The sequence below is a fragment of the Belonocnema kinseyi genome, chromosome 2 (assembly GCF_010883055.1).
Source record: "Belonocnema kinseyi isolate 2016_QV_RU_SX_M_011 chromosome 2, B_treatae_v1, whole genome shotgun sequence".
Taxonomy (NCBI): domain Eukaryota; kingdom Metazoa; phylum Arthropoda; class Insecta; order Hymenoptera; family Cynipidae; genus Belonocnema; species Belonocnema kinseyi.
In genome coordinates this window covers 97,691,350-97,710,922 of record NC_046658.1, presented here as the reverse complement: position 1 = coordinate 97,710,922, position 19,573 = coordinate 97,691,350, and the positions used below count along the sequence as shown (strand labels likewise).

At 26.0% G+C, this 19,573-nt stretch overlaps 2 protein-coding genes across 3 annotated transcripts in view; one reads left to right on the top strand and one right to left on the bottom strand.

Moving 5' to 3' along the window:
* The window catches only part of LOC117168213 (MOB kinase activator-like 3), a 7,709-nt gene extending 6,592 nt beyond the window's left edge, over positions 1–1,117 (top strand). For both annotated transcript variants that reach the window (XM_033353694.1, XM_033353693.1), the window contains exon 5: positions 193–1,117. In XM_033353694.1, coding sequence (XP_033209585.1) covers positions 193–363 — 171 coding nt within the window. In that variant the 3' untranslated portion in view covers positions 364–1,117. The remainder of the gene's footprint in view (positions 1–192) is intronic.
* Positions 1,118–7,185: 6,068 nt separating this feature from the next.
* LOC117168076 (mitochondrial-processing peptidase subunit beta) overlaps positions 7,186–19,573 on the bottom strand; it is a 24,989-nt gene continuing 12,601 nt past the window's right edge. Inside the window, exons 4-6 of the mRNA XM_033353438.1 lie at positions 15,764–16,127; positions 11,646–11,900; positions 7,186–7,662 (exon numbers count right to left, since the gene is read on the bottom strand). Of these exons, the coding sequence (XP_033209329.1) occupies positions 7,522–7,662; positions 11,646–11,900; positions 15,764–16,127 (760 nt within the window). The 3' untranslated portion in view covers positions 7,186–7,521. The remainder of the gene's footprint in view (positions 7,663–11,645; positions 11,901–15,763; positions 16,128–19,573) is intronic.

Here is a 19,573-nt window from a genome sequence, read left to right as displayed (position 1 = left end):
AAGAATTTATTCCCCCGATATTCCTCTATTTTTGTGAAAAACCACTATATTTCCCCTGTTTTGAGATAATTTTTTGTTGTGAAATCTGACTGTGACCCCACCTTTAATAATGACCTTAATTCTGTTGTTTTTTTGTCGGATTAAAAATCCACTTTTATGCAAATTAATATAATTACTGTGATTGAATTCCAGGAAGCTCATGTCAACACCTGCTATAAGCACTTTTACTACTTCGTCACAGAATTCGAGTTAATAAATCATAAAGAACTGGAGCCTTTAGCCGAAATGACATCAAAAGTATGCAAAGATCCAACATCTTCTCCGACTCAAGTCACGGTACCAACTAGTACACACGCAAGATAGTCACTTTAATTATAATCGCTTACATCAGTCTAATCAAATTTAACAAAAATAGCGATGATCAATTTTTTACTTGTTGTTTTTTTTATTGTAAAGACGATTATTACTTGAAAATGTCGCAAATCTTTCAAATTAAAGCCAAACGACAGCATCAGATGGAAGAAAAAGATGAATTGCATTCGACAAATCAATCTTGTTCTCGGCATTTTTTAAATTAGTGTACATATATACATATTATTTACTTTGTAATTGTTTACGATTTTTTTTATATAATTCTGCTTGTTAAACATTGTTTGAAAAGTAGATGTAGACGTAGATAATAATTAAAATTGTTCTTTTTAACCAGTTTAAAATCCTCCAAGGTACTTAAATTAACTCGAATTTTATTGTTAATTTCAAGTAACTTTTAAGCGCCGAAAGAAATTTAATGTTTGGGGTTTGAAGTAATTTAAATCACATAATATCTACGACATTTTGCTCAGAGAAATATTGTATTTCGTGAATTGTGGTATTTTGATTCGCTTTTAACGTTGTATACAAGTTTTTTTTATCTATAGTAGTTATTCTAGTCAACAACAAATTTGGTTGCTTAGTTTAATATATAAAATTAGTCCTAGATATTTATTATTTTATATTCATTGAAATCTCTTTAAACGTTTTTCTACATCACAACACAATTTTACAATTGTGAATCTGAAAAAGAGGTATTCTCTGAAATTGGAAAAAGAATTCTAAATAAAATGATTATGTACACCAATCGGATTTTCTTATTTTAAAGAATATTTTTAAATGCATGTTTTAAAAGTTAAACTCAAATCCTAGAAAAAAATCCCCTGATTATCCAGGTTTTTCCATGTACAATTATTCAAACAAATTGAGGTAAAATTAATGTGGGTACTATATTAAACTAAATTTACACCACTTCAAAGTCCTGAATTTTCAAATAAAAATATTACATGTTCAACAAGAAAGATGAATTTTTAACCAAAAAGTTGAATTGTGAAATAAAAAAATAATTTATCAAACAAAAATAGAATAGTTCAATTTTCAGTTAAAAATCATTAATTTATCACAATCAAAAATATACGAACAAAGTGATGAATTTCCAACAACAAAAAACGAATTTTTAACAAAATGGTTTAATTTAAATTTTAAAAAAATCTTCAACTGATGAATTTTTAACTAAAATGGTAAATCTTTAGGAACTGGAATAGTGCAATTTTTAACTAATACTTTAATTTTCACCCAAAAAGATGAATGTTCAAAGAAGAAGATTAATTTTCAACGTAATAGTTGAAATTTTTACTGATAAGAAAAATTTTTAACCAAATAATTGAATTTTAACCAAAAAAAAATCAAATTTTAACAAAAAATGGAAGTTTAATTTTGGAATAAAAAGAAATTATTTTCCAAAAAAAAAATCTTCCAACTGGAAGAGTTAATTTTAAACAGAAGAAAAAAGTAAAAGTTTAACTAAAAAGTATCGATTTTCAACAAAAAAGTTGAATGTTTAAAGAAGATTAGTTTTCAACGTGATAGTGGAATTCTTCACTGAAAAATTCCAATTTTAAACCAAATAGTTGAATTTTATACTAAAAGAGATCAATTTTCAACCAAAAATGGAATAGTTCAATTTTCCTTAAAATAATATTAATTTTCCACACAAAAAATGTACGACCAATGTGATGAATTTTTAACTAAGAGGATGAACCTTCAACTGGAATATATAAATTTTCAACAAAATGGTTTAATTTTAAATTAAAAAAGATCAATCTTCCACCAAAAATAGAAGTTAAATTTTTAGGTAAAAAAATTAATTTCCAAACAAACTGATGAATTTTCATCTAAAATTATGAATCTTTAGGAACTAGATTAGTGAAATTTTTAACTAATTCCTTAAGTTTCACTGAAAAAGATGGATACTCAAAGAAGAAGATTAACTTTCAAAGAAATAGTTAAAATTTTTATTGAAAAAGACAAATTCTTAACCAAATATTTGAATTCTAAACTAAAAAATATCAAATTTTAACCAGAAATGTAAGTTAAATTCTGGAATGAAAAGAAATTAATTTTAAAAACAACAAATCTTCAACTGGAAGAGTTCATTTTAAACAAAAAAAGGTGAAATTTCTACAAGAAAGAAGAATGTTCAACCCAGAGAATTAAATTTCTACCAAAAAGATGATTTTTCAACAAATTACATGCATTTTCAGCTTCCTATATATATTTATTTAAAAAAATTATTTTTCACCATATTTTTCATAGTAAAAAATATCGATTTTCAACAAAAAAATTAATTTTCAACCAAACTGATGGACTTTTAACAGAAACAATTAATCTTTTTTGTAACTAAAAAAATGAGTTTTTTCAATCAAAAGTGGAGTAGTTCAATTTTCCTTAAAATGATATTAATTTTCCACACAACAAATGTACGACCAAAGTGATGAACTTTTAATTAAGATGATGAATCTTCAACTGAAATATATGAATTTTCAACCAAAAAAGACCAATTTTCAACAAAATGATTTAATTTTAAATTAAAAAAGATCAATTTTCAACCAAAAATGGAAGTTAAATTTTAGAACATAAAGAAATTAATTTTTCCCGAAAAAATATTCAACTGTAAGAGTTTATTTTAAACAAAAGAAAAAGATGCTACTTCAGCTAAAAAGATGAATGTTCAACCCAGAAGATTAATTTTCTACCAAAAAGATGATTTTTCAACAAAATACATGAATTTTCAGCAAAAAAGACAAATTTTCAACCAAATAATTGAATTTTAAACTGAAAGAGATCAATTTTCAACCGATTAAATGGAATAGTTAAATTTTCAACCAATGTGACGAAATTTTAACCAAACTGATAAATATTCAAATTAAAGCGTTGAGTTTTAATTGAAATGATTAATCTTTAATACCTGGATTGATTGAATTTTTAACTAAGAACATGAATTCTCAACCCAGAAGATTAATTTTCTATCAGAAAGATGACTTTTCAACAATATACACGGATTTTCACAAAAAAATGAAATTGGTAATTTTTCAGTACAAAAAATTAATTTTCAAACAAACTGATGAATTTTCAACCATAAAGATTAATTTCTATCAAAAATGACAGATTTTCAACAAAAAATATGATTTTCGAACCAAAAGGCTTAATAGTTAAATTATTAGTTTAAAATATTAATATTCAGCCAAGCAAATGAGTTTTATTTCACACTCGAAGAAATTGGCACCTTTTTCCCCTGAAAATAGCGACCAAAGTAGCATGTATTTTCCACAAACCGCATTTGCGGGGCGAAAGTAAAATTAGCGGACAAATGTAAAATTAGCGAGGCGAAAGTAAAATTTACGGGGCGAAAGAAAAACTTGCGAGGCGAAAGTAAAATTTGCGGGGCGAAAGTAAAAGTTAGTCGATCAAAATTCGAGGCGCGAACAAAGCTATAGAAAAATGCGTAGAACCCGCTTTTCAGGGCCAAAAGGTGACCACGGTCGAGAGTGGAATAAAATACTATATGCGAAAAAAATCTGCTCCTTTCGCTCCATGTTACAAAATGTACCATTTCACTAAAATGATAGAATATTCTACGGGAATAATTAAAACTACTTTTTCAGTTATGAAAATATAATTCCCAACCAAATTAAAACAAATTTTCAACGAAATAGTTCAATTTTTTACACGAATAGTTAAATTTTCAGTCTAGGAAATAATGAATTTTCAATAAAAATGCTCATTTTTCAATCAGAGACGAATTTTCAATTAAAATGATGAATTTTCATCATAATAGTGTAACTCTCATCCAAGTAATTAAAATTTCATTAAAAAACATATTAATACTGAACGAAACATGTAGTAGTTATTTTAAATAAAAAAGGTTTTAATTTTTAATAAAAAACAGTTGAATTAAACGAAAAAATAAGATTTTGTCAAAATTTAAATTTCCAACGAAGAAAAATGTTACGATCAAGAAAGAAAAAAAGTTGCAAATAAACTGTTGAATCTTCAAGCAACAAGATAAATTTTCAATCAAGGTTAATTGTCTACCAAAAAGAACAAGTTTTTAACAAGTTCCATACATTTTCTACGAGATAATTGAAATTTCAGTTAAAAACGATCATTTTTCAAACAAAAATAGAATAGAGAAATTTTCAATTAAAAAAAAAGTTATTCAATTTTTTATATAGTGTCGAGTAAGTTACTTTTTTGTGTAACTACATTTTCAACAATAAAAAATGAATTTTCAACTTGAATTATGAATCGTCAACCAAACAACCGAATTTTTATCAAATATTCCAATATTCAGCCAAATAGATGAACCTTTAAACAATTTTTTTAAACAAAAAATATGGATTTCCAAACAAAAAAAAAACAGTTTTCAACATGAGTTGGATTTCAGCAATGTATTTGTTATTTTTTAATAAACAAATTGAACTTTATCAAAATAGGCTAATTTTTAACAAAATACATAAAATTTCTCTTTACATAGGTAATTTCTTAACGAAAAAGTGTAATAGTTGATATTATTTCAACCAAAAAAGATTTTAATTTCAAATCAAATACAGTTGAAATTAACCAAAAAATCTCCAACTAAACCAAAGGATACTTTTACTAAATAGTTTTACTTTCCACCAAAATAGTTGAATTTTGGAGAAAATAAATGAATATTCAACCACGTAATTAAATTTTTAACTACAACAGTTTGAGCGCGCCTAGGGCGCGCGAATGTTGGTCCACACGCTTTGCGCTCCATAATATATTTATCTCGCGCTCGTTAATGTATTTACCTCGCGCTTGTTCTTTTTGCAGAGACTTTTTAAAACTAAAAGTCAAATCATCGACGACAGTAATTTGGTGATTGTGAATTCTCTTTTGTTAAAGCTCCTTCGGCTTTAACATATTCTTCTCATGTATCTCGAGCTTCACACTTGAGAAAGAAGCCTTTTTGGATACTCAAGTAAAAACTGGTAAATTTTTGTATGCTAAAAGTTGAAAAAAACGGCCTGTCATATGAAAAAAATAGGTGAAGGAAATTTTGTAGCTACGTTTTGGGATATAGCCTTAATAAACAGTTTAATTTGTCTTTTGTCGTTTTTTCAAACATTCAATTTAATTATTTTTAGTGTTACTTTTTACGATTAAAACGAAAACCACGCGTTTTATGACAAAATTATTCGAAAACAATTCTTAGACTTTTATGGGTTAAACAACCTTTGTGAATTCATTATCTCGTATCTTGTGTCATTTTAGCACAAATTTAATTTTTTTATTTTTAATGTTATTTTTCACGATTAAAATAGAATCTACCTATCATATTAACAAAAAAACCATTAATAAAAATTTGTTTGCTCTACTTTCGGTAAAAAATTTTTATCTGTATATTTTTTCTTAGCTTGTGTCGTGTGTCGAAAAATTTAATTTTTCTATTTTTAATGTTTTCTTATAAATAAAACAAAAACTGCGTGTCCTATATAAAACTGATTAATAAAAAATTTCTAGATATTTTTTGGGCGCACAATGTTTGTCTCATTTTGTTCCTATCTTGCATAGTTTGACCGCAAAACGCAATCTTTGATTATTTTTTGTGCTGTCAAAATTAGAATTTTTGATTTTTCAAGAAAATTCCAAAAGTTTTTATGATAATCTTGTAAAGCATTCTAAAAACATCATTTTTTCTTTTCTTGACTTTTTTTCAAATCGTGCCTTATTTGGCTTAAAATGTTCATCTTCATGTGTTCTTTTTGAATTTTGTAAATGCCATAACTCTGGTAATTTTTGGTTTTATCAAAAAAAAAGTCATTAAATAAATTGTTCGACTTTTTGAATAATACGAATATCTGTACAGAGAAATTTTGAATCTTGAATAAAAAGTGGTCTCAAAAAAATTCTAAATGCGCATAACTAAAATTTAAGTTACAAGTTACTGGAAAAATCGTAAATAAGTTACAAGTTACTTTTGAAAATAGTAACGGTATTACCCTAAATGTCACAAATACCGTAACTTTTCAATAACTTAGTTTTAACAAATTACTACCCAACTCTGTTTAAATTTCAATTTTTGTTTTAACTTAAGTACGCTCACGAAAATATTCCTTGACTTAACCCCCAAAAGTGCATCGCGGGTATCAGACACCCGAGCGATTTTGAACGTTGATTACTGATCCGCTATTGAATATTTTGATACAAACATATAATCCGATATAGTTCAACATGTCTTTTTTAGTGTACAGCGAGTATTTTAATTATTTACTTATTTTAATCATGCGAAAAAAATTGATGAAAGAAAAAAAAACGGAACAAATGGATTTTTTTACTTAAAAAATCGTATCTTGCGTAATTTTTAATATTTTTAGCTAAAAATTGGGAATTGTACTGTGGAAATTTTTTTCACTTTCGATAATCTAATTACGTCAAAAGAACACCAACTATGTACAATAATAAAATCCCAAAATTTGCTCGAAAAGCATTTTTACACTCATAAGTGCACGGCGGGTGTCGAACACCCGCGAATTTTCGAACGTCTACTTTGGACAGTTGCTGCCCTAACGCTTGCCAAAATATACTAACATACTTTACTTACAGTTAGTGATCTCAGTTAAAGGTAGTTGGCGACACATACTCAATTTTTTCAAATTATATTTTGAGAGCTCAAAAATGTTAGCGGGTGTCTAACACCCGACATGCTCTTTGAGTGTTAAAAACAAATTCCCTGACATTTCCACGTTTTGCCAGATACATAAAAATTCCTTGGCATTTCCAGATGATCCAGGTTTTCCAGATAGGATAGGCAACGGTGTAGAAACAAGGTAAATAAGAAGTCAAATTTTTACTATGGATTGGTTGAATTTATTAAATCGAAAAGCCGAATGCAACAGTCGTGAAAAATGAAGAAAAAAAATTTCGCTGGATAACTTATATGGTACATCAGTGCGAGTAGAAATAAAGAATGCGCGTTTTCCATACAATTTATTTGAACAGGTTCTATGTATGATTTTTCTATTTTACATGAACAATAGTAAAGCTGTGAAATCATGATTCATAACGAAAACATGAAGATACTCGAAATTATATATTACCTCATGAATTAGACACAAATTTACCATTGTGCAGTTAGTTTTTTGCTAAAATTATGATACATTGGTGACTCTTGATTCAGGAGGAGATTTAAACTCTTAACCAGTACATTCCACTGCTGATCATGTTGTAGTCGGGCAGAGCTTCGACTGGACCAACGGCAGCCACCGCTGGGCAATGATCGTAGATGTAATTCATTCCAACCTCGTGGATAGTTTTTGCTGTGACACTCTGTAATTTAAATTGACATACAATTTATTGTATGGACTTATTTTGTTCGAACCAGATCCAGGATGGCCGTTTTAATCAAAGAAAACAATTCCCGGTTTTTCCCCGGCTCGTACACATTTTTCGCGGACAATGAAATTTAAAAAATCAAAGACTAAAGCTAAAAATTGTTCTATTCGAAGTAATAAAAAGTGAATTGCAAATGAAAGCACACAAAGTGAAAATCTTGAATTTTAACCCTCAAACGGTACACTCCAACCCAGCATACGTGAACGGTACACTGGTGCGAATTGCTTTTTTTGCAATGTTAATATTAATTATTTAATATATTCAACATATAATAAACAACTATCATATATCATACATATTTAACATATATATTTAATATATGTAAGGGATAATCCGCTGCAGCTGTGGTTGCGTAAATGCCAACAAAATGAAAAAACTTCTGGTGCGAATTCGCACCGGTGTACGGTTTAAGGGTTAAACTTTGAAAATTAAAGTTTACAAATTTTTTCATTCATCAATTTTGTAATAAAATGCTCAATAATTAATACGTATAAAATAACAGCTACCAAAACTTTTCAACTGAACAATTTTAAATTCAATGTAGTTAAATTGCCAAATTGAACATTTTAAACGTTTATAAATTGTAGAGTTCAAAGATTCAGATTGAGTTTCAAAAATATAAACCCGCGTTATCATTTTCAATGCTCTATATTCAAGAATCAATCAATGATTTCAAAAATGTTCAAAATTATACCATTTTAAGAAATTTTAAATTCTAATTTTAGCTCAGAATTGGTTTTTTATTATTTTCGAAAATTCTCAATTTCAAGTAATTGTAAGAATGAGAATGAGAACAATTTTGTTTGAAAAATTAAATGTTCCATTTAAAATTGTTATTCTCCTGGATAAATTCCATTTCCAGCTCAAAATTGGTTAAAAATTTAAAATTCCCTGCTACAAATCAGAATTAAAATTCTTTGGAAAAAGTTCCTGTGAAATTATTTTTATTTTAAATAGTTTAAAAATCCTTAAAATGCTTCCAAATTTTATTTCAAAATCTTGAACCATGTACATGTTGACAACATTTTTTTTTTTAATTCAGCCAAATTAAAGAAACTTTCTTAAAATCTTCCACATTCATTTTTGACCATTTCTGAAATCTTTATAAAACTTTTAAAATATTTTCTTAAAATTAGTTTAAAAAAATAAAAAATAATTTTTCAATTTTTCTAGGAAATGGGTTTTCTTCTTCTGAAGCACGTTAAAATTCTTAAAAAGCTTCTAATTTTTTTGTCTAAATTTGTTTAATCTTCTAAATATTTCAAAATTAAAAATAGTTTATAAAGTTTTAATATGGCGTTTACATTTGTTTAAACAATAAAAATTTCCAATTGAAACAATTTAATTTTTAACGTTAAAATCTGCACATTCTACATTAGTGAACTAATTCGCATTCTAAACTGAATTATGCCATAATTTAAAAACATCACAATTAAACTAATTATTTAAAAAACGGTTAAAATCAAAGTTGGGAAGGATTCTTTTTTCTAAAAATCTGTAAAATTCCCGGTCAAAAAATAAATTCACAGTAATTTCCCGGTTTTTTCCGTCTCGGAAAATTCCCGGTTTCCGGGTCAAGTTAAATTTCAAATAATTTAAATGAATTGGAAACAGGTTCTAAAATTAAAACTTAATTTCATTGGTTTTCGTGAAATTGGAAGGAATTTGAGAAAAACGAGAAGAATTCATAAAAATTCAGTGAAAAATTCAAGCAGATTTCCAGGTTTTGAAGGTTAACAAAAATTCTAGGAGAATTTCAGGTTTTTAAGATTTTAAAGATTGCTGGACACCCTGCGGTTGAATATATACAAAATAAATCTGCCTTAAATTAACTAAATAATCTGCTTACTTTTTCTTAAATAAAGAAACCTAATTTTTTCTTTAAAACCAAAATAAAACCAGCAAATGGTATTTTTATTTAAAAATTAAAACAATTTTGTATTTCAAATGGTTTTACTCCTAGAAAATTGAATTTTTTTAGAGACTGCTTTTAGTTTTTAGACAATTTCAAATATTAATCGTTTGAAAATAAACAATTTTAAATTTGTAATATTAGAAAATTTTGACACGTTTTAAATTAAAAAGGTTCTGATTTATCGATTATACATGTAAATTTTTAAAATATAAACCACTTTTAATTGAAGATTTTAAAAATATTGCTATTTAAAATGTAACAATTTGCGACTAAGAATATTTATGGAAACAATTAATATCTCCAGACACGCAACAAATATTGGTATCCATTTTTTTGCATCCAAACATTTTTAGAACTCTTAATATTTAAAAATTGGATATTATCAATTTATAATAGTTTACGTTTTTAATATTAGAAGATAACAAATAATTGAATTTCAACTAAAACAAATCAATTTTCAACCAAAAATGGAATAGTTAAATTCTCAATTAAAATAATTAATTTTCCACCAGAAAAAGCAAATTTTCAAATCTTGAGCTGCAATAGATAAATTTTCAACCAAAAAGATGAATTTTTAACAAACAAAAATTAACTTGCAACCAAGTAGTTTTATTTTCAACCAAAAAGATCAATTATTAAATAAAATGATGAATAGTTAACTGCAATACATAATTTCCAACAAAAAAGGTAAATTTCTAAATAAGAAGATTAATTTTCTACTAAAAAAATTCTTTTTTCAACAAAATACATGAATTTTTCAGGAAATAGTTGAATTTAAAACTAAAAAAGATCAAATTTTAACCATAAATGGAATATTTGAATTTTCAGTAAAAAAATTAATTTTCAACCAAACGAAAACAACAATTTTCAACAACAAAAAATGAAATTTTCAATCCAAGTGGTGATTTTTTAACTGTAATGATGAATCTTTAACTGAAATTATGAATCATCAAGTGAAATAGTGGGGTTTTCAACTTAAATGATGAATCTTTAACTGTGATAATTGTATTTTAAACTAAAATATATTCATCTTGCAACCAAAAATAGAATAGTCCTACTTTTTTTAAGATAGTTACATTTTTAATATTCAACCAAAAAATATGATTTTTCAACTAAACAAAATTGAATAGATAATTTTTCAGTTAAAAAAAAACTATTTTCAACAAAATAGTTCAAGTTTCAACTGTAATAATTAAATTCTCAGGAAACAAATTAACGTTTAGCCAAGAAAAAACGAATTTTCTACAAAAAACTCAGTTTTCAACGAAATAGATGAATTTACAGTTAAAATGATAAATCTTCAACAAAAAAATTATTTTTTAACAAAAGGTTTCAACTTTTAACCAAGTAATAAAATTTTCATTGCAAAAAAGATGATATCTGAACGAAAAATTTAGTCGTTTATATAACAATAAAAACTATTTTTAATTTCCAATCAAAAAAAGTTTAATTCAAACAAAAAATACGACTTTTCAACATGAGTAGAATTTTTAACTAAGAAAAATTTTTCTGTCAAGGGAGAGAAAATATTGCAAAAAAACTAGTCAATTTCCAACAAAATACATGCAGTTTCAACGACATGCCTGCACTTTCAACTGAAAATGATTAATTTTCAACAAAAAAATATAATAGTTGAATGTTCCGTTAAAAAAATAATTTCAAACAGAAAAAAAAACGAGTTTTCAACAAAACAGTTAGATACAGTAATATAAACGTAATTTTACCAATAAAGAATCATTGTTCTTGAATTTGATATTGTAATTTGAAAGAAAAGTTAAGCACGCTCACGAAAAAATTCCCTAACTAAAAAAAAAAAAAAATCCTGACATTTTCAAGTTTTCCCTGACATATAAAAATTCCCTGACAATTCCAGGTTTACCAGGCACGGTAAACACCCTGAAATCTTTCCCCTTTCACATTTTTCGTGAAATACTACAGTTAAAGAATAATTTTATTATGATAGAGGTGTAAGGTTTTGAGAGAACCGAAAAAAAAGACTCACTTCTATTCTGGCTTCCAGTTCGTGAAGCGGGATTCGTCGTTCGTAGCAGAGCAACTGTCTACCAATATCTTCACAAATGTTGGAAGTTCCGTCCAACTGCAAGAGCATATTCGTCTTTAAAATGTTCTTTGCACGCGCAACTTCCTTCTCTGTGACTGAAGTGCAAAGTCGCATCCACTCTTGTAATAACGTAAATGTCATATCTTCACATTGCAGGGCATCACAAACAAAGTAAATTCCCCACAGTCCGGTGTCCTAATAACAAAACAAAAACTTTCATTAACGTAACACATAAATTTACAGTTGAAAAAACAAAATTAATTTTTAACAAAAATAAAAATTTATTTCGAACATAATAGTTCAATTTTCAATCCAAGAGCTGAATTTCCAACTATAATCATGAGTCTTAAACAAAAAAAAAATGAATGTTTAACTAAGTAGTTCAACTTTCAACCGAAGTTGTTGCATTTTCATCGAAAATTATGAATTTTCAACTAAAAAACATCAATTTTCGAGATAAAATGGAATATTTTAATTTTACGTTAAACAAATTAATTTTCAAACAAAAAAAGAGTTTTCAACAAAATATTTGACATATTATTATTATAATTATTTTCTTCTTAGTCTTGTGTATTTAAGTCCCGTAGCACTGTTGTTAAAATCTATTGTACCACGCCTTTATTTTAAAACCCCGGTCAAACAAAGGCCTATACATGGGTCGAATAAAAAGTTTTATATCTGCCAAAAATTCATGTCTTTAAAAAACCCAACGTGGTTTAAAGTTCGAGCCAATACCTTTCCAATGCAATTGCAGGGTGGCCGTTTTAATCGACGAAATAAATTCCCGGTTTTTTTTCCGTTTCGCAAACATTATTCACGGTCAATGAAATTTAGAAAATGGAACACTAAAGCTAGAAAATTTTCCACTTGAGGTAATAAAAACTGAGCTTTAAATGAAAGCATTCAAAGTGGAACTGTTAAATTTTGAACTTTTAAAATTGAAATTTAAAAGTATTTAATTAAAATTTTTTGTATTCAAATCCTCAATAATTTACGCGTATAAAATTGAAGGTACTAACATTTTTCAATTTAAAAAATTATAAATCCACGTTACAATTTTCAAAACTCTAAATTAAAAAATCAATCAATGAGCTTCAAAATTTTCAAAATTATATAACTTTAATAAATCTCAAGCTAGAAACATCAAATATTGAAAAATTTAAGAAGTTTTAACTGAACACTTCTTAAATTAGAAATTCAATTATTTTCTATTAAAATAGTTTAAAAATCCTTGGAAAGCTTCAAAATTTTATTTCAAAGTCTTGAAAAATCTAGAACTTGTTTTAAATTGTTATTAGATTTTAACATTATTTTGGAAATCTTTTCAGAACTTCTAAATATCGGTCAAAATTAATTGAATTTTTTCCACAATTTTCAGAAAATCCTGCAGATTTTAGAACATTTCTTTACAATTTGGATGTATAAATAACAATTGATCATTTATTAATTGTAGGCGAAATTTGAGTAATTTTAAGAGATATGTAGAATTTTTGAAAATATTCAAACTTAATTTAAAACTTGAAATGATAGACTAATATAAAACAAAATATAGATTTTCGCAGATTTAGAACAAAAAAATTATATTCTTTTCAAGGATTGTGAAAGGCTTCAAAAGAATAAAAACATTTTCTTAAGATTCCAAGGGAAATTAAAAAAAAGTTTTCATTTTGAAAAATTATTTTAAGAGAATATTTTTAAAGTTTTTCAAAGATTTAAACAAAATTTTAAAAAAGATTCTACAAGATTTTAAGAAAGCTTTCTAAAATTTGCATGATAATTTTTAATCTTTTTAAAACTCCTAAATATCTCTTAAAATTACTCAAATTTTTTCTACAAATGTTTATATTTGTAAATTATACATTAAAATAAAAAAATTTCCTTTAAAATTTACAAACTGTTAAAATATAACAATTAAAATTATAACGTTCAAAGTTTAAAGGGTCTTCGAAATTTTAACGATCCAAGGCTTTCTATGTCAAACAGTTCAGTTAAAGATTCTTTACTTTTAAATATTTGGTTTCAATTTACTTGTCTTAAATAAAAATTCAAATATTGCTAAATATTCAATAATTAATCTTTTTTCTTAATTACAAATTTCAAATTGAATCGGTTAAACATTGAATATTTTAGACTAAAACAATATTTTAAATTCAATAAAATCCTTTAATTAGGAATATATTATTATGAAGTTATTTTAAAGTTGAAAATAGTTTATAAACTTTGTTCAAGTATTTAAGAAAGCATTTAAAAATTCTTTAAATTAAAAATGTAAGCTTAGAATTTCAGAATGTTAAAATCGAACGTAGGCAGATTTTCTTCTACAAATTTGTAAAATTCCCGGTAAAAAAAAAATTCACTGTCATTTCCCGGTTTCAAAAAATTCCTGGTCATTTCCCGGTTTCCCGGTCCAGCGGCAACCCTGAATTGGCTTTGTCAGAAAAAAATTAAAATTCAGATTATTATGGTAAAAAATAATTTTTTTTCAATTTTTTGTGCTTACAAGAGAACGTCTGTAATTGTTGAAGGAACTTTCAGATTTAAAAAAATCAAAATTAAGGAAATGCGTATTTGCATTTTCTTTAAAATGAGCCCAAGACGAAATTCTTTTCTTGAGCCGTTCCATAGTTATAATGACAATATTGAAAAAAAACTTTTTCAACACTGAATATCTTGAAATCTGTGCATTATAAAAAAAAAATCCAAAGAGAAAAAATTTGTTTTTTACATTTAGAATAAGTATTTATGAAGAAAAAATAATTTGGGGAAAACATTTTTTTTTTAATTTTTTTACCATTAATTTTTTTAAATAATATTTTCTAACTTTTATGCGTTAAAGAATATATTTCGTTTTATTTTCAATCAAAAAGATGAATTTTCAATTACAATGATGATTATTTCACTGGAATACCTAATTTCTCATCCAAAAAGAAAAATTTCCAATTAAAACGATGTATATTTAATTGGAATGCTTGAATTTTCAACCAAAGATTAATTTTCTACAAAAAAAAAACGATTATTCAATAAAAGACATACATTTTTAAAGGAATAATTAAATTTTTAACGTAAAAAGAGAAATTTTCAACTAAATTATTAAATTTTCAACCAAAAAATATGCATTTTTAATCAAAATAGAATAGTTAAATTTTCAGTTAAAAATTGTATTTTTAACCAACCTATTGATTTTTCGAATAAAATTATGAGTCTTAAGCAAAAATAGTTGAATTTAAAATAAAAAAGATGAATTTTTTAAATTAAATTATCAATCATTAACTGGAATAGTTGCATTTTAAACAAAGATCATACTTAAAATAACAAATATTAGCATTATTAAAATAATATTTAAATTTAAATAAAAAAGAGTAATTTTCAACTAAAATTATAAATTTTCAACCAAGAAGATTAATTGTAAAATGATTTGATGAAACAAATCAATCCTTTCTTCGACCGTTCTCAGCCAGAGATGAATTTTAAACTAAAATTATCTAATGTTCAACTGGAATAGTATTTACATTTTCAGGTTAAAAAAATTAGTTTTCCATAAAAAAGAAAACAATATTTTTAAACAAAATAGTTTCCACTGAAATAGTTGAATTTTCAATGAAAAAAAAAATAATTTTCAGTCAAAGAAAAAACTAATTTTCAACTAAACAGCTCATTTTCCAACCAAAGAGGTAAATCTTCAATTAAAATAATGAATCTTAAAAAAAATTTAATCCTTTTGAAGAAAAAAGTTTAACTTTCATCAACGTAATTAAATTTTTATTAGAAAAAAGATGAATTCCAAACGAAAACGATCAATAAAAAAAAGTTAAATTTTCAGTTATAAAAATTAATTTCAAACAGAAAGAATTGTCGGTAAAAAAAAGTCCAATACAGTATTATAAAGCTAATTTCTACAAATAAATAATCCTTCTTATTCAATTTTATATTGAAATTTAAACAAAAAATTAAGCGCGCTCTAGAAAAAATCCCCTGACATTTCCAGGTTTTCCAGGTAGGATTAACATCCTGCTAGATGAAACAAAATATATAGAGTAATGATAAAAGGTCTCGCATACCTTGTAACAGGTGTTGAAGCTGTGATAGCTGTGGCACAATCCTTGCTCGGCAGATGCTCTTGCCAAATTACTTGCATTGTTTCCACCACCACCTTGGCTGCGGTCCCAGGTGCCGAGGAGAGTATTGGCTACCATGAGAGGAATGTTGTCGGGATTTGCCCATCCGACACCTTCAACGGCAATGGCGACGTGTGCGAGAGGAACGGAATCGTCACGAACACGGATTTCCGATCCGGTATATCGGCACTTGTTCAGAAGGTCTGGAATTTTGTCGTACTTGGGACCAGTCATTTTACCAAAATGCTTTTCTGCCAGATCTTGCAGTTGCTGGTGCTCGACACCTCCAGCTCCCGCAAGCACAAACCTGTTCGAAAATTATATTTTTCAAATGCATATTTAAAAAGGGAAACTTATTTTCGCAACCCGATTCAGGCTTGTCAAAGGGTAACAAATTCAAGATAAATTCATACAAAATTAAAACTGATGCAAACTCCTGTTAAAAAACGAGGAATCCAAACGACCAAATTTGGACCACAAAGAACAAATAAAAACAAAAACAAAAAAAATCCTATTGTAATCTGAAAAAAAAAAATAATTTTCGGACAAAAATAAAAAAAAAAGGAAAGAAAAATGAGAAGGCAGCCAACCACACCTCCTTCTCATTTTTCTTTCCTCTTTTTTTATTTTTGTGCGAAAATTGTTTTTTTTATTTTTTTTTTTAAATTTTCAGATTACAATAGGATTTTTGTTGCTTTTTTTTGTTTGTTCGCTGTGGTCCAAATTTGGTCATTGAATTCTTGTTTTTTTTTTTTTTTTTGACAGGAGTTTGCATCAATTTGATTATTGGACGTTAAATAAGATTTTTATTTTGGATTTTAACCTAATTTAAATTTCTTAAATTTTGACAAATTTTGACAAATCTTAAGTTTTAACAATTAAGAAAATTATATTAATTTCCGTATATTGGAATGAATTTGGCGAAGTTTAAGGAAAATGAAACGAATTCGATGAAATTCATAAAAATTCAAGGTGAATTAAAAAAATGCAAATCAATTCCAAAAGAAAACGATCAATAAAAAAAAGTTAATTTTTCAGTTATAAAAATTAATTACAAACAGAAAGAATTGTCGGTAAAAAAAAGTGCAATACAGTATTATAAAGCTAATTTTTACAAATAAATAATCCTTCTTATTCAATTTTATATTGAAATTTAAACAAAAAATTAAGCGCGCTCTAGAAAAAATCCCCTGACATTTCCAGGTTTTCCAGGTAGGATAGATATCCTGCTAGATGAAACAAAATATATAACAAATTCCATTCAAACAAATTCAAGTGGATTGGAAAACGTTTTAACAATCAAGAAAATTATATTAATTTCCGTATATTGGAATGAATTTGGCGAAGTTTAAGGAAAATTAAACGAATTCGATGAAATTCATAAAAATTCAAGGTGAATTAAAAAAATGCAAATCAAATGAAAATAATTTTAAAATATGAAAATACTTGATTAAATTCAGTAACTTTGAAATGAGCTAAGAAAAATACAAGAGAATTCAAAAGAATATGATGAAATTCCTAGGACTTCAAGGCGAAGTTAAAAGAAAACTGTTCAAACTTTAAAAAAATCCATTGAATGAAGTAGAATTGAGCGAATTTAGAAGAATTCAAGTAAATTTATAAAACTTAAGAGAATTTCACAGAATTTAAAGGAATTCAGGGTGAATTCCTAAATAAATGTTATATATCTTCAAATCTTTGAAACCCTATTAATTTCTAATCAAAGAAAAGACTAATGACTACAAAACAATTAAAATGAATTAGCAAAAATTTACAAAATAAAAAAATTCTATTGATTACAATAAAATTTGAGTGAATTTAGAGGAATTTAAGGAAAATGAGAAGAATTCGATAAAATTCATAAAAAATCAAACTGAGTTTAAAAAACAATCAAGTGAATTCAAAAAATAAAAGAAGATGAAAAAATTAATGGAATTAAAATTTAAATGGGTTTAGAAAAATTAATGAAAATTTACAAGCATTTTATGAAATGTCTAAGAATTTAATGTGAGTTTTAAAGACTTCAAGACGAAAAGAAACCAAAAGAATTTAAAAGAATTCAAAATAAACTAATAAGACTTCAAAACAATTCAAGTTAAATCCAAAAGAATATGCATGGATTAGAAAACATTTCAACAATAAAACAATTCTATTGATTTCTTTAAAATTGGAATTAATTTAAAGGAATTTATGAGAAGAATTCGATGAAATTCATAAAAGTTCATGTGAATTAAAAACAAATTAAAGTGAATTCAAAACAATTTTAAAATATGAAAAAAACTTCATTGAGTTTAGTAACTTTGAAATGCGCTTAGAAAAATTCAAGGGAATTCAAAAGAATTTAGGTTCAATTAAACAAAAACTTTAAAAAATTTATAACAATCCACGGAATTAAATAGAATTGATTGCATTTAGAATAATTCATGGAAATTAAAGAAATTCAACAAAATTCCACAGAATTTAAAAGAGTTCAGGATGAATTTCGAAAAAAATTTCATATCTTTTCAAATCTTTGAAACCCTACTAATTTCTTACCAAAGAAAAGACTGATGAGTACAAAACCATAAAAATAAATGGGAAACAAAATTTTTTAAACCGAAAAAATGCCATTGATTACAATAAAATTTGAGTTAATTTAGAGAAATTTAAGGAAAATGAGAAGAGTTCGATAAAATTCATAGAAAATCAAACTGAATTTAAAAAACAATCAAGTGTATTCAAAAAAATTCAAAAATATGAAAAAATTAATTGAATTTAGTAACTTTGAAATGAGTTCAGAAAAGTTCAAGAGAATTTAAAAGAATTTGATGAAATGCCTAAGAATTTAAGGTGAGTTTGAAAGACTTCAAAACGAATAAAAGGAAAACTAAAAAAAAAATACATTAAGTTAAGTAGAATTGAGTGAATTTTGAATTCAAAAGAATTTAGGATAAATTAATAAGAATTCAGAGCGAATGCAGGTCCAATGAATTGCAAAATATATTTAAAATTCTCTTTAAATTTTTTTAACTTTACAAAATCCCTCAATTTTGTGAAATAAATTCTTTGAAATCCAGTAAAATATTATCATACCATGTAACGTACTATGAAATTGTATATTTCAGAAATCCTGAAAAATTTATTAAAACACATTGTTATATTTTAGAATCCCTTAAAATCATTAAAATTCTTAGGAAATCTTATAAAACCACTAAGAATACTTTAAAATATCTTAAAACAGTATAGGCTTCGTAAAATCCTTCCATTTTTTCTAAAATTCTAGGATATTCTTTAAAATAGCATTCAAATTTTGTTCATTCCCTTTAAGGGCATGTGACACAGCTAAATACCTATATTACCGACCTCACTTTTTCCGTTCACTGAATGTTTTTTTGAACCTAAGAACTTTTTTTGTAAATAAAATATCGAGCTGAAACTTTGGAAAATGTATTAGAGTACAATAAAGTACGTTTAGGTACTACATTTTGGTAGGAACTTCACTGAAAATTATTTCATCTTTTTTCTGAATCTCAACATTTTTTGAACGTTCGAACTTTTTTTATACATAAAATATCGGTCTCAAACTTTGAGAAATGCAACAGCCGAAAGAAAACTACGTTTAAGTACAAAGCTGAATAATAATACATGTAAAAAAATATATTTCAACAATCCATTCCAACGGCATCAGCCGGTAACGTTGTATACGAAAATACGAACTCTCTAGAGCCTCGTCTAGTGGCCGCCAGGTTTCGTATTTTCGTGTACAACGTTACC